The sequence below is a fragment of the Panicum virgatum genome, chromosome 9K, assembly GCF_016808335.1.
Source record: "Panicum virgatum strain AP13 chromosome 9K, P.virgatum_v5, whole genome shotgun sequence".
Classification (NCBI taxonomy): Eukaryota; Viridiplantae; Streptophyta; class Magnoliopsida; order Poales; family Poaceae; genus Panicum; species Panicum virgatum.
The window spans coordinates 15,268,300-15,283,659 of NC_053144.1; the positions used below are offsets into that span (position 1 = coordinate 15,268,300).

At 44.0% G+C, this 15,360-nt stretch overlaps 1 protein-coding gene across 1 annotated transcript; it reads right to left on the bottom strand.

The window, feature by feature from the left end:
- Positions 1–2,461: 2,461 nt before the first annotated feature.
- LOC120650333 lies at positions 2,462–10,962 on the bottom strand. The gene is made up of 6 exons (XM_039927431.1): positions 10,261–10,962; positions 9,791–9,867; positions 9,391–9,439; positions 9,082–9,175; positions 4,491–4,668; positions 2,462–3,393 (listed from the first exon to the last, which is right to left on the bottom strand). Exons 1-6 carry the CDS (start codon positions 10,664–10,666, stop codon positions 2,995–2,997), a joined length of 1,203 nt encoding a protein of 400 aa, XP_039783365.1. The 5' UTR covers positions 10,667–10,962; the 3' UTR covers positions 2,462–2,994.
- Positions 10,963–15,360: the final 4,398 nt, after the last annotated feature.

The following is a 15,360-nucleotide window of genomic DNA, read 5'->3' on the forward strand; positions in this document are numbered from 1 at the left end:
GCCGCGTCGCCGTCGCCGTCGCCGCGGGCGACGTTTTTCCCGCCTCCGGCCGGCCCTCCGTCCGGGCCAAAGTGCGCGCCCGATGCGGACGTCTCACCTCTCGCCCCGGCGGTGAAGGGTGAGCACTGAGCAGCAGATGAGATGAGGCGCAGACTTCTCTCTGCTCCATTATCGGCGATGTATCTCGCCGGAGTGGACTCGACATCCTCCGAGCTAGGGACGAAGCCGCAGCGCAGCAGTCTTGGCACGGATGCAAGAGATAGCTTCAGTCAGTGTCTCATTCTCAATGATGATGTTCCCGGGCTAAGAGGATAGGAACGCAGGGCTTGATCCAACTTCACAGTGCTCGAGTCGAGTCCACCAAGGTTAGCGAAACTGAAGAAAATGAATGCTTTCTTAGGCCTAAACTTAGGTTTAATCTCGCTGGTGTAGTAGAGTCCATGTTCCAAGCAGATTTTTATACGTTGGGATCCAGGTTACGTTGGAGTCGTCGCCTTTTTTTTTTAAGACAAAAGAACACATGTGTAGGGTAGCACAACTACAGCAGACACGCAAATGAGACGCGAACTATTTCTTTGAATTTCTTTTGGGCCCTGTGGGCCGTGGCCCATATTGATTCACAGCAAGTTCTTTTTCTTCGGCGGTTGCCCAAAATTCTGAGCCCAAATTACCATGTTGTTGCAGCCTAGAGCCCTTATTTACTGGGCCTCATATTTCGTTCTGCCAACAATAATATAGCGCACATACATTTCTGGCAAATTGCAAATACGCATTTAATCGATCAGCATGATCAATCCGCTAGACTCGATTACATAAATCGTTTCATTAAATTCTGAAAAAAAACATAAATAGTTTCATCAGAAAATTCAAATCCATATAGTTACAAGTGTTATTACATGTGGGTAAATTTTAGTTCCATGAACAAGTGCACTTTATCCCTTCTGCAGTCTATTAGCTGAGAATATATAGCAGGGCGGAGGAGCTAGCTCTTTTTTTGGATCAGCTAGAGGTAATGGCACGATGCTATATACTTGATTACACAACCGTGTCGTTGCATAAATTTAATTCAAAAATGGTTAAAAGTGTTATTAAAACCACATTTTCTTGTTTCTAGGGTTAGGGCTACTTTGGAAACTCAAATCCCCTTAGGATCTCTGACTTTTCCAAGGGTGAACAATTCATGGGGATGTCATTTGAATAAAATTATATTAGTTCTTGGAAGGTTTTCCTTCTCTGGATTTAGCTCCCCTTTGTTTCCAAATTAGGCCTTAATTAAAGATCTTCGAAGGGTCTTTATTTTTTAGAATAATGAACTGAAGATCCTTTCTTAATGTAGCTTGTCGCATTATGTATTTGAGTATTGGAGGAACGTTAACTCAAATCACATGCATGTACCATAAGATGAAGTGAATGGAGGATAAAAAGCACAAAGCCCTACAAAAAAAGGCAGTGCATGGCTGACGCAGGATTGAGCTATAGTGGGGGCTCTCATCTTCTTCTTCTTCCTCCTCCCGCCTCCCATTCTCTCTTTCTTCCTCCTCAAATTTGTGGGGGGCTTGTGGGGATCCAATGGAGTTCTTGTGGTTGGGGGAGGGGGGGGGGGGGGGGGCTCAAGCCCCCCTACCCCCACGCTGGCTCCGCCCCTGAACACACCCACATCATTGGATTCACTTAAACAATCAGTTGCTAATCGGTATAATATACTTTCATAAATTCTCGGTGATGTGAAGGTCCCAGTTAATCTTCAAAGAATATATATCAATACAAACAAGGATGAAACTCCAGAAAAGCCGCAGGATCATTTGAATAACCAAGTAACTGGAAAATAAAATAATGATAGATTAGGGTAAGTGATCCTCAGAAGGCATATATGATGTCAAGGATGTATATATATTAAACTAAGCACATGCTGAAGCAATATTGAACAATAATAATACATCAAAGCCATCTACAATTATTTCATCTATGTACTATACTTAGCGAAACTATACTTCTATTATTATCAAGATATATAGTTCACAATGGTACTCTTATTCTTCACATTCTTGTTTCATGATGCAGGTATCTAATTGTGCAATGTGCAGTAGTCCTGTCTAGCTGATGAAACTAAAAATCCCAATTTAAAGACTAGATTGCATCACCCATCTGCGTTTCTTGCTCACCTTAGTTGCCAAAATGCCAAGCTATATTGAGATGCAGATGCAGATGCAATCGCGAAACAGCCGAACGTCAAAAACATATGAAATAAAATTCAAGGGAAAATAACTTAATTTAAAGGGAAGAAAAGAGAACTCAGCCTCAGATGAAAATTTCTAGTGGCTAAAAAGGAAAAAAAATTGCGAAACGTAAATGCATCCAAAAACAACCTCGTGAAGGCCCAATGTTTTTTCTAACGAACTGACTTAAGATTGTGCATACGGTACCTCAAACCCAATAGTAAACTTGAGAAAGAAAAGAAAACTGGAAAGAAAAAATAGAAGCACATTGTGCCTTTATCTCGAGGTACCATTGTCAGACTAAATCGCAAGAGACGACGGCTAGACAAAACCAGAGAGCTCACTTTTTTTTTACCCAGAGAAAAGAGGCAGTTTGGGGCATTACCAGAAGGCGCTGTAGTTGGAGAAGCCAAAAGTTGAGAGCATCACAGCCAGAGAGTCGGCAGCACACATGAACTGCGACACCCGCAGCTCCAAGCCGCTCAGCGTCCCGGGCTCCCCATTATGTTCATCATCTCTTCCCCTAGAGTTGCCGCACCGCACCGAAGAGAGGGTACCTACGGCCGGCCTTGGGGGGGGGGGGGGGGGGGGGCGCTCCATGTGATGCATGGGGGTACCCGTCCCCACACTGGATCCGCCGCTGTACATCTCTAGCTGCTAGCTAATGTCGATCGAATGATCGATGAATTGCTTTCACATCTCATCCTCACGAAATTATGTAAGTAACCGATCTGATGATTAAACGATCATTATACAGACTAATAATTAGCTATCAACGTCACAAGCACTTGAGAAGGGTTAGCTCTTTCGCCGCTGCGGCGGGCTCCCCGCCGCGCTGCTGCTGATCCTGCAGGTTAAGTTGCCACCCCTGCCGCCCCAGGCTGATCTCCAGGTTCGGTGCCGCGATGGCCCTTGATGATGGCGCCTGCTGCTGCTGCTTGTTCATCATCCAGCATGCCTGCTCTGTGCTGCTGCTCCTTCTGGTGCCGCCGGTCGACGGCAAAGGCGCCGTCGCTGACAACGACGACGAGCGGCTCGCAACGCCAGCGGCGCTCCACGATGATCTCCTGATGGCCGCGTCGTCAGCACGGCCTGCGTGCAGACGCCGAGCAGTGGTGTCGTCCTGATGACCTAGGACGCGCGAGGCAGCTTCTTGCTGCGCACCTCTCCGCCATCCCTGTTGAAATTAGAGCATGCATTCATTGAAACAGTTGTTACAATAATCGATCGATCGATCTTGTCCGAGCTGATATGTTGACTGCATTGCTTATACATAGCTGGAAGCCAGCCGAATGATATTCTTAAAGTTGTAGCTAGCTCTACTAGATGTCTAGATCCTTGCCTATGCATGCATGCATGATCGTGTATTTTGCGAAGTCGATCTAAAAGACTAAAAGTGGGGGATATTAGTTAGCAAGTGATGCTATTCTGAAATGAATCTTCTTCTTTTTTTATTCGAGTGTCTCTCAAATGAATCTAGCAACTAGCAAGAACATCATGCTCGTGAATGTGGCCCAACTAGGCACTGGCGGTGGGCCAAACTCAAGTTAACACATCCTGCCATTATGCATGCGTCGTATATATGATGAGGTCGTTTCTACTTTTTGCCTGGAGTGAGTAGCTCAGAGAGAGAGAGAGAGAGAGAGAGAGAGAGAGAGAGAGAGAGAGAGAGAGAGAGAGAGAGAGAGAGAGAGAGAGAGAGAGAGTGCTGCCAGCTGCCAGAACCATTGAAGATATGCAGTTTGTCCCCAGCACAGATCGAGAATACGATTACTCCCCTATTAACCCCTTCTCAGACATGACTGCAGAGAGGAAATCATTATGCCCGTACAAGAATAATTAATTAGTTTCCAATCAATCCTCCGATCACCGATCTAAATTAGTCCTAAGGGTGATGGCTAGGAAGCATTGTGGACCACGGAATTATGGCGATATTCGTTCATCGGCAGCAACAATGATCCCATGCACATATGGTCTGATGGACCACACAGTAGTATATAGTACAGTAGTATATAGACTCAATTTGCATGGAACTAGACTTTGATTGAGAAACAGTGTGGTTTCTAATCTAAGAACGAAAGTACTCCGATCCCTCCATCAAAAATAAAAAAGAATGCAACTTTCACTTTCCGAGCAGTCAAACAATTTTAATAATTAGGGGACGGAAGGAGTACGTATGTGCGTATATGCTGTCTGATGTGGGAGATGAGAGATTCTATTGCGATCGATCGAGCTGCTAATAATATGCAGATTAAGCGAGATGTTTGTGATCACCTGATGATGATGATCTTGTGAGAGCAAGTAGCGGTTGTGGTGGGCAGACATGAGGTAGGGGCAGGGGAGCGGCAGCGGCAGCTCGCTTTGGTGCGCCAAGGGCGGCCGCAGGCACCAGGCGACCTCCTGTTTCCCTGCCGGCAACGACGACGACCCTGCAGCTGATGATGCCAGCATCCTGTGCATGTAAATATATATACTATTAGTATTAATCAGAGCTTGATCTCACATGCATGTACTACTCAATTGTATAAACGTACGTATGTGCTTTGATTGATAATTACGTATACTCATAAAGTGAGTCTATGTCCGTATATACTCCCTCCGTTTCAAAATGTAGGTCGTTTTGGCTTTTTTAGATCTATTATCTTATTATTTGGTTAACAAACGGAGTCTCCACGTTCGCTCTCAAGGCCTAGAAATTCCCACGTTAATCAGAGAAAAATAGAAAAATAAAAATTACCCACCACTGCCATTACGATAAAATTAGCCTAAAATACCCCTGTGCCTAATTAAAAATCACCCACCAATGCCATTATGAAAAATTAAATATAAATACCATTTAGCTATGTATCAGTTACAAATATATATTATTAATAAAAACTAAAGTTAACAACAATCAATCAAAATAAAATGAAAATAAGAATAATTATATGCACAATATTATTAAAGCTCAACAAATCAAATTGTTATTATAGGTAGATCATAGTTAAATTGTTTTAATCAACAATAAGACATAATTTACGATAATGAATAGGATGGTGTACGGTAAAAAAATAGTATAACCTTTAAGTAAGGATACAGGGACATGCAATTTTTTGAATTTTCAATACTAGCCGCGCAAATGCGCGGGCTATATGCCTTGTTCATAGTATTTGTTATATACCTAGATATAATATATGTTTAGATACATAGTCAAATATATGAATCTAGAAAAATGTCAAAACGACCTATATTTTGAAACGGAGAGAGTATTTATATATTTATGTATATACACACATATATAGACGTAGGGCATGCCGTGTACGGCAGTCGACACTCGACAGCTTCCGTTGGCAAAGTAGCTGTTTTGCCGCAGGTCTCTGCCGTCTGCGTACTGCTCCTCCTAGGCCGTAGCAGGGAGGGAGATCATCTGATCAAGTCTCGTGACTCGCTGGGCGGGGTAACGGTAGAGAGAGAGACACGCACACATACACAGTGATCAATAATACGCTGACAGGCGGCCGGCAAAACAGTTAAAACCATCAGATTATTACACGAACAAATTAAGATGCACGCAGGCAGCAGGATCGGACGCCTAGCTAGCTAGCTAGCTAGGTACACAAGGAATTAACTCCAACCTGCAGGTCGAGCCCAGAGAGCAGCAGGGATTATCTAGCCGCATGCCATGCTGGGTCTGCCGGCCGTCTGGGCATCTAGCTCTCTCACTCACTCACCCTTGATGAGTAGTCCTGCTGCTGACTCCTCATCAGGCAAGATGCCACGGCCGCACTTACCACCATCACAAGCAGCAACAGGACGGACGCTGCTGGACTGGAACGCAGCAGCGTTGAGCGTGTGTTAATGCAGTGGCCGCCGCTGCTGGCAAGTTGGCTTGTCCATGCTCGCCACTCACTACGACCTGCAGTATTTAAGCTGCCCGGCTAGTGCTGCTGCACACAGGCTTTCTTCCGGTCAAGGGCAACGGATGGATGGATGGGGATGGGCTGAGCGGCGTGTCCCCGGCCGGCCGGCCCCTAGCTTGTCTTCTTCTACTTGTTTCTTGCCAAGATTCCGCGCCACCACTCGTCGTCGTCGTTGCCCCGCGATGTATGACCCGGCCCTGATCTGATAAGGTGCAGGGGGACAATTGATATGGATCTGAATGGCCATCAATGAATAATCGTCACAAGGGACTACTATGACCTAGCCGGCCGGCCGGCCTCTTGCACATTATAAGAATTGGGACCTCATCATCAGCACGAGAGCTGCAGCTGAAAGTTAGGAGAGGTAAGTCTTGGCATTCATCATCATCTCCTTGGTCAATAGTAGCTGGAGTACGTAGTAACCAATATAGGAGTATATAATGGAGAGGTTACTGGCTGCCGTACAATGCTCTCAGCTAGGCTTTCCTTTGCCTTTGTTGCGTTTAAATTAAAAGACTTGTCCCCCTCTACTGCACTCTGCAGCAAGGCCGCCGGCCCTACCCCTGGCCGGCTGCTGTGTCTGCGTGTGTGATGGATGGCTCTATCCCTGTGCACGCAGCAGAGGGATCCGATCGGGCAATTAGTTGGAGCATTGCAGGCATATATGCATGAGCATGACGCCAAGGGTGCGTTCAGGTTCAGCAAGAGCTTTTGCATGCATGAGTGGGAGTTTGGAATCGCCAGCCAAGGACGTGACTCCATCAGACATGCAGAACTGTCAACTTTCATTGGCGGTCTTGCATGAAAAAAAAACATCATTTTTTTTTTGTTCGAGAGAGGCAAGGTGCCCACTGAACAAAAGAAAACTCTCAGTAATGCCTTATTAGGACACTGACAGTGGAGGCTAAGCACCGGTTTGCATTGTAAGAATTAACTTTTATACAGGTGTTCAATCATTTAAGACTTTTATATGATGACCATGGAACAAAAGAAATATTTTTAATCTTTTTTTGGAAACTAGCAAGGTGGCTCGCATGGCACGCGCGTGCGATAGGTTGACATGGAACAATATAAATATTTTTAATATTTTTAGGAAATTGTGGTCACACACAAAAATCTTAACCTCAATGCTCATATATGTAAGTCGATGTTCTAGTTATTAATATATAGAGCTAATTTGACCTCAAAAATCAATCTATACATAGTTATTCATAAAGGGGGAAAGCTTTCCAGGCAACGAATTAAGTAAGGATTGAATGAAAGCATCCAAATTTTGATATAGAGTGTCTTCTAATTCAAGTATTGTGATTTAGGCATCCAACCTCGGCTTGATTCATATTGCACATATTGCTCACAGCAACAGCCTAGCAGTCAACTCTTTAATATAAATGATTGCTCATACAAATATAGGATATTGAAAACTTCAGATGTTTTACCTCTGTCCATGATTATATTCTAACAAGTTTTCTATATATCGGATTATAAGTTTTAATAGTAACATTTAGTAAAATAAAATAAATAAAATTCTTTTTTCTTTATATATATGATCGAACTATTGAAATTTGGCTACTGATATCTTTGTGAATATTTCAATCAATTATATGTAAACGATGTAAGTAGATTAATCAAAAAGCAATTGCTTGCCATTAATTTTTCTCATATAATATTTTGCAAATAGTTGAAATGAAATCGTGAGCAAAGTTGTGCTTTGTGGGCTGTTGAAAGGTCACAAGGGGGTGTTCATTTTTCTGATTGGAGAACAAGCATAGCTAGTTAGGATTTAATAAAAATAAGGTGAACTGGTCTTAACTATACTATATATTGCATATAAAATAGACATGCTTATTAGGGTATCTTGCTGTTTGAAGCATGACTTCTATATAAATGAAATGTGTGCATGAACACTTCTGTAATATGATCTTTTAAAACATATTACAGAAAAAACAATTATGTGCTCCATTATTAGTTATCTCATAAACAATGGACTTAAAGGTGTAGTTCTGCTCCCTCTAGATAGAAAAAGACTGACACCTTCAAATGTGTATATATATGACTAGTTGTTTTAATTTTGACCAAACATTTGTTTAGCCATATGAAAATTGTTGTAACTACTTTTGATTGGAAAAATATGAAAGATACCCCCACGGTTTTGTACTTCTTAATTTTAACATACGATGCAAAATTTGGTTGAAAAGTACATTCTACTGATTTCTGAAAACTAAGAAAACACGCACTATAGGGGTGCAAGTGAGAATACAATATTGGACATTAATTATGGGAGCTCGATATCTACATGTACACACCCATTATTGCGTAATAAGGAAGTTTGATTTTCCGTAAGAGTGGTATATATATATATTTTTCAATCAAATGCTCTCTAGGGATGTGTGGCAGGTAAAAGCTCATAAAAACCTTTATTGCAACATGTGGATTTTTTACTTGTTATTAAAGTTGTAAGAAGAACAGTCTACACACAAAAAGGTGCATTTGGGGGCAAAAACTGAAGCTAGGGAAGGTGAGTAGTGCATGGTGATGCATGACAGCGATGCTACTAGTGGTTCAAAGATGCCTTTTCCTTATGATTGATAGCGGCCGGCTTAATAGTGTCATAGATGGATGGCATTGTTGAGGGAGAGGTCGAGTACGTGCATTGAGCAGTGAATGCGCAAGAAAGATAGAAGAGATCATTTTTTTTAAATACAAACTATAGACAAATAAAGTTTGATGGGAGTCCGAGTTGGAGACCACCATGCATGTGCTCATGCATTATGCATATAAAACATTAAAAAGCATGCGTCGAACGGATGAAATGTGTAGGTCATCCAAATGGACAAAATATGCAGATTCGATTCGTAAGCGTTAAAATAACCAATGCAAAGGAATAAATATATAGGGCAGCGTTGTATCGAATTATATTTATGTTTGCGCGCGCGCAATATTATAATGAGCCGATGATGCATACAAACCTGGTATTCAGAGTACTGTGGTTAAACGCTTCAAAGCCATTCAGTTCACAAGCCCTCTGCAGAAAGCCCATGTCTCTCATTTGGACATGGTGGCCTGCATGCAGCAAATTATGAATGAAATGTCATGTCAAACCACTTAAATATACTGACTGGAAAAATTAACCAGGCACGCCCCACGCCAATAATTCAGCTAGCATTATGTGACATGACCTTACTGAAGGATATCAACTCAGGAAAAGAAATGTTTCTGGAGCGAAGCAGCAAGCTTGGCCTGGCTGACATGCATGTAGTAGGCAATGTTTTGCGTACCTGCAGCACATGATCTGTCTGCCGTCGTTCCCTTCACTGTTCGATACATCTGCATCAAGTAAAATCAAGTAGATCGATAAGAAAACAAAGACGTAACGGTGGGGAAAGACCAGCTAGCTAGACTGGGCCTCGTGCTGCCATTTGGTTTACTCTGGAAACGTGCTAATTATATATTTATGTTGGTTGTAGTTAATGTACATTACATTAGTCAAATGAATTGGATGAAAGAGACAACAGGTGCTTGGCGACAGCTACGAACAATGCCAAGGAGAAAAGGGCGAAAGGGGCAGATCAAGAGATCACCAGCAAACAGTGCTATCTTTTTGTTCGGTTCTTGAATCATGAGAAACGCGCGCTAGCAAGTACCGAAGCTACAGTAGAGATTCTAGTAATAACTTGCCTGCAGGTGGCTCTTGACATGAGCCAGGGTGAGATCCTTCACGTTCATCAGCTCCAACACTGACTTTGGTGTCGCTCCTAGAAACAAAGGCATAACTCTTAGTTTGTAACCAAAACGGAACTGTACTCACAAGAGTACAGCACTGAACAATTCAGAGAAATTAAACACTACTCCATGTGAAATTTTTGCTATAGGCAAAACGATGAATCAATGTGAGAAGAAGATTGATCGATTCACCCAGGATTCCAAAGCAGTGGTGGAAATTAAATAAACATCTAGGGGGAGATCATCGAGATGGAAGAGCAAAATTAAAACATTCCCAATAATGTAATAAAAAAGTTTTTGAGCACCACATCATGTGATTAAAAACATTAGCAAACCAAACAAGGCACAATCAATTGACGAACAATAATATAATCCAACAGAACACGACGTAAAGATGGAAACAAGGACGAGTTTCTTGAACGTACTCTCATGGCCGCCGAGGAGCTCCACGGCGTGCACGAAGTGCGCATGAAGAGCCGTCGTCCACCTCATCCTCGGCGCCCTGGAGCTCCTCTTCCCACCGCCGCCGCTGCCATTATTCCCAGATCTCGTCGTCGTGCCTCCGGATAACGCCGCTGACGACGACGAGCTTTTCTTGAACCTCTGGATCTGGCTAGGTTGGTGCAGCTGCTGCTGAAGCTGGAGGTCGCATTGGTCATCCTGCTCTGTTGCCGTCGCCGTCTCAAGTCCAAGACATAGTAGCTTCGGCTTGGCGAAGAATCCTTGTGTCTCGTGGCACGCCTCGCCGCCACTGCTCCTCCCAGCGTCGGCGGCCGGCCAAGGAGGGCTGATATGGAGCGAGAGATCGGTGGCAGCAGCAGTAGCAGCCATTGCAGGTTTCTGACTTCTGAGGCACTTCTGAATTGAGGATAGAGCTGTGCCTGTTCTTGTTGTTGGATGAGAAATGGATCTCTATGTGATTAGGTCATGACTAGCATATGGCATATGATTCTTGTATAGGGCCGGCCGGGGTTTGTGCGTGTGGGTGAGGAACGAAAAAGGAAGAGATGGCTAGAGAGAGGAGCAAAGTTTGGTAATGCTATGGTACAATTATAGGGATGTAGCAGATAGGGAGATCGGCCGATGGTGATGAGAGAGAGAGAGAGAGAGAGAGAGAGAGAGAGAGAGAGAGAGAGAGAGAGAGAGAGAGAGAGAGAGAGAAACGCGTGGAGTGGTGAGGTGGAGCAGGCACCAGTATTATTTTCTTTGATGCCGTTTTGAAGGGGTGTAGCGTAGCACTGAGAAATGGTCCAAACCGATGGATGGGATGCAGGGACTGCAAACTGATTTGACGTGATATGTAGTGCACACCTCTCTGATGAGTGAATGCGTGTCGTTTATATTGTATGTACTGGCTTCGGCATATTCCTTCATCACCAAACATTTGGTCAAGTAGTAGTAGTCACACAACACGTACGGCGGCCTGCATCGACCTTCTTGTGAAAGGGTAAAAAACTAGGAATTAATCATGAGCAGTGAAAGTTGAATGCACCCTCTAGCTAGTAGACTGCTAGAGTCACTACTCACTAGGAGCGTGATGTGGTTGCATTGTGTTTTACCAAAGATCATTATAGAAGAAGTTTTGTTGAACCTGATTTATCCCTTAGTGAATAACCCAGTGACGAGGTCTTTAAAACCAAAGAAATTTAAATAAGCGCTTAGCTCACATACCTACCTACTTACCTAGTACTCCTATGGTACAGCGGGTGTGATCTAGACATTGGTCCTCTACATGAATAATGTGGTAATATATGGACTGTTCCACAAAAGAATCGTATGACACCACCTCACTCACCAACCAAACAAGGCCCTAATAAGTCCACGCATATTAACAGTCTAGTGCAATTTCTAGCTACAGCATGAAAAAACTTTAAGAGAAAATAAACATAGGGGAAATTAAATTCTCCTTAGCGCAAGCCACCAATTAATTAAGGCCTTCACTTAATGCCATGGTACAACATTTTTTTCAAACTTCTAAATTGCCGGCTATAGCTGCTAGGAAGGGCCGCTGCTATGGTGTTTAGTCCGTTGAAGCTGGCTATTGCCCGTTAAATGTCGTAACAGCAGCCCTGTCGCTGAACGCCTTAGCCGGCGATTTAAAACCATGATTTTTTTAATATACGAACCAAGGTTTTCACCGCCAGCACAAAGTATAGCAGGGAAATTAAATAGCACTACATATATTCATCCGCATATTGGACCCACCAATAATAAACTACTCGTTTGACGATACTATAAAAAGTTTTTTTTTCAAACGGCTTATATATATAGTACCGACATTTCTTTTGGTAAAATTTATCTTGCTTGGTTAGTTAGAAGTTTCGAACAATATTTTGATAAACAATCGCTAAATTAACATCGTATCAATATGTCATACAGAATCACATCCATGAGCAAGAAGTTTTCAATACAAATCTAATACTGTAACATATATTTTGTGTTGGAAAGGAGAGAGAGAGGGCAGCATGCACACTCTAGTTTTGGTTTTAATTTTCTTGAACATTTGACTTGTAGAGTGTCAAATGTCAACTATTTTTTCTTGTAGACGAAGTTTGCAGCTTCGTCAAGGGACTTGCAAGGGGTAGTTGTATCTATCATCAAGTGGCTTCAAGAAAGAAAAAACATATCTGTGGTACACGTCCCCTTCCAAAGGCTGCATCGATCCTCACTCCTCGTTAGGTTTGCGCTTTCTTCTTTCAACGCACTTGTTGCATGCTCCCTTGCACAGCCCTCACTCTGCTACCACCCACTCACAAACCGACCACTGCCATCTTCGATAGTGATGAGCTGCCTCGTTTCCACTCTTAGCTTGAAGGACAGGTCTGGAGTCCTGTCATGTACAACTAATAAAAAGACCTCGTACATTTTGTTAGTTGATTGACTATGCATAGGGATCGGGCAAATCAAATTTCGAAACAAATTTGTCCAATATCTGTACTGTTGTTGGACGATAGAATATTTGAATGATGCTATATATATTGAGCGAACCTTGGCGTGGGGGATTATGTTAGACGAGTGGATCGCACTGATCAATGTGCCATGTAACCCAATAAGAAAGAGCCAAAAGTCTTGAGTTTAAGCGTATGCCTTGCACAACTGAAATAGAATTACATCCAACAAATTCATTAATTTTCTACACTTGAGTCTGCCTTAATTTAAACCATATACCTAGCTCATTTGAGTTAAATTTCTGCCAATATGCAAATTGCTGCCATTGGGGTTGCTGTGCCTGGCTTATTAAACCACCAGCATATATGTAGCTGGGATAGGTGGATGGGATCTCGAAGGTACCCCTACTCGTATCTTACTAGTAGATTACCGACTGAACCCCACTTTCTGACACCTGGCTGGGGTGTTCATTCGTTCGCCGGCATCAGACCTGCCAAGGCACGTGATCATAGCTTGGACCCTTCTTTATTTCTCTTCTACTCTACAGTCCGCATAGTAGCTAGCTCAGCAAAAATTACAAATAGTGCATTCACAAATCAAGTAGTACATGCCACATATATGCAATATATATATATATATATATATATATATATATATATATATATATATATATATATATATATGCTCCATTTTCATCATATAACTCTACTGCTGCATCATTATTGTTCAGAATTACCTTTATCTATACGTACGCAGTGCGTTGTGCGTGTATATATATATATATATATATTATTTTTTATTGTTATTACTTCACTCACTGTATTCGATCTCGTACATGTTTTGTGGCAGCCTCTAGCCCCACATCGATTGTCACAGTATGTACGAGAGGGGGGGGGGGGGGGACCTGTACAGCAAGAAGACGAAGTGCATGCGAGAGCTAGAGGCCCAACCAACAGCATATACATGTACCTTTGTGTATCTTTGCTGGTAAGAACAGTATAATCTGATGAAGAGAGATTGCCGTGCGTATGGGTGCCACACTAACAAACATCCTCTACCACTGTCCGTTATGCTACCATCCACACATCAACCACGCACGCATTATGATTCATTTGGCTGTCGTCTCGCTTTTGTATCTTCTTCATCGCTAGCTGCTCGCTAGGGCATGGTGTATCTGCATGCTTAATTTACCACAGTGATGTGGACACACCGTTAGCCAAGGTCCGGCCTATTTGGTTGGGAGCCAACACTACTGCTCTCATATATGAAGCTTTTGCGTATCAAAGTGTATGTGCCATGCATATGTATATATCTACCCTTCACTTTCATGTGCATGCAAACAGTTGGCTACAATAATATAAATATATATAATAATCGTCGCAAAACTTAGCTACTATATATTTTTTGAAGGATTAGCAGCTACTATATATGAGTCTATGATTTGTGCATGTGCTTATGATGACTACTGTCGTGGTGTGCAAACCCACAGCCGGGTGGCGTAGTGCACCCGCCTAAACCCAGAGGGTGAGTACTCAGGGGTAGCTAGGATTAGCCCAATCTATATGTAAGAACACGATGAACACATTAGGTTTAGAGTGGTTCATGCCGCCGGAGCGTAATACCCTACGTCCACTGTGTGTTGTATTGCTTGTGCTCTCAAGAGGTTGAGAACGGGATTGTTCGGAGTGAATCCGAGCTTGTGTTGTGTGAGTCTTCCCCAGGCCCCTAGAGAGTCTAGAGTGTGCAGCGAGCGCCTCCCTTTTATATCTCAAGGGAGCCGCGTACATAGCCGTTGAGTCCCCGATAGGTGGGCCCAACGATATAGTATAAAATAACATACAGTACAGACATTATGGCATTGCAGGTGACGGAGATCTCATTCCTGGATTTCCTTGCTCTGCCCGTGGGAATCTTCCGTCCGACATAGCCATGCCCTGTCTTGTCGAAACGGCGCCAGGGCGTAGCTTGCGGCGTTGCCTGCCGCGTAGCTGAACGGGCCGTGTAGGTTGCGGCGTAGGCGGTATGATGAAAAGGTGCCGTGCCGTCGTATCCATTTAATGCAGCAGACGGGCTTTGCGCGGATGCGACGCATGCGGCTGTACTGTGTACCTCGGTAATATGCGGTCTACAGTGAGGCCTGACAAAAGCTGCCCCGCGTGCCGCGGCGGCAGAGCACACCTCACCCACCCGCATTGAATGCGGTGGGTGGGCGAGCCTTCCAGCGGAAGACTCGCGCCCGTGCCTGTGCCAACGGGACACGTGGCGCCCTCGGACCCCGCCCCGGCGGTGTATTGGTTCTACGCACGTGGGAGGTCCGGACGGACGCGGGGAGGTCCCGGACCCCTATTGGGGGTCCGCGCCCTCGGCTGTTGGCGCGGAGCTTCCCCTCCTAAGGGACACGTGGCGTCACCAGACCCGTTCCCAGAGCGGGGAACGGGTCCGGGGCCGTTGGCCCGATGAGGTGAGAGCCTGACCCCCTGGGGGCCGGCTGCTTTGCCCCTTAGGGCGTAGTTATGGATGACTACGTGAGTCCTGCCTTACTGTAGTAGAAGTGGGTATCCCTGCTACAGGGTACCGACAGTGGCCCCCGGGCCCTACCTCGGGAGAGGCGACGAACCCGCAAGGTGGGGCCACTA

Bases quoted from the DNA above. Each gene is read 5' to 3' on its own strand.
- LOC120650333 (XM_039927431.1), bottom strand. From the start codon at position 10,666: ATGGCTGCTACTGCTGCTGCCACCGATCTCTCGCTCCATATCAGCCCT. The intron at 9,176-9,390 runs GTACGCAAAACA...TGCTGCATGCAG, and splicing joins AGACAGATCATGTGCTGCAG to GCCACCATGTCCAAATGAGA. The intron at 4,669-9,081 runs GTTTGTATGCAT...TTACATGCACAG, and splicing joins CACAGTACTCTGAATACCAG to GATGCTGGCATCATCAGCTG.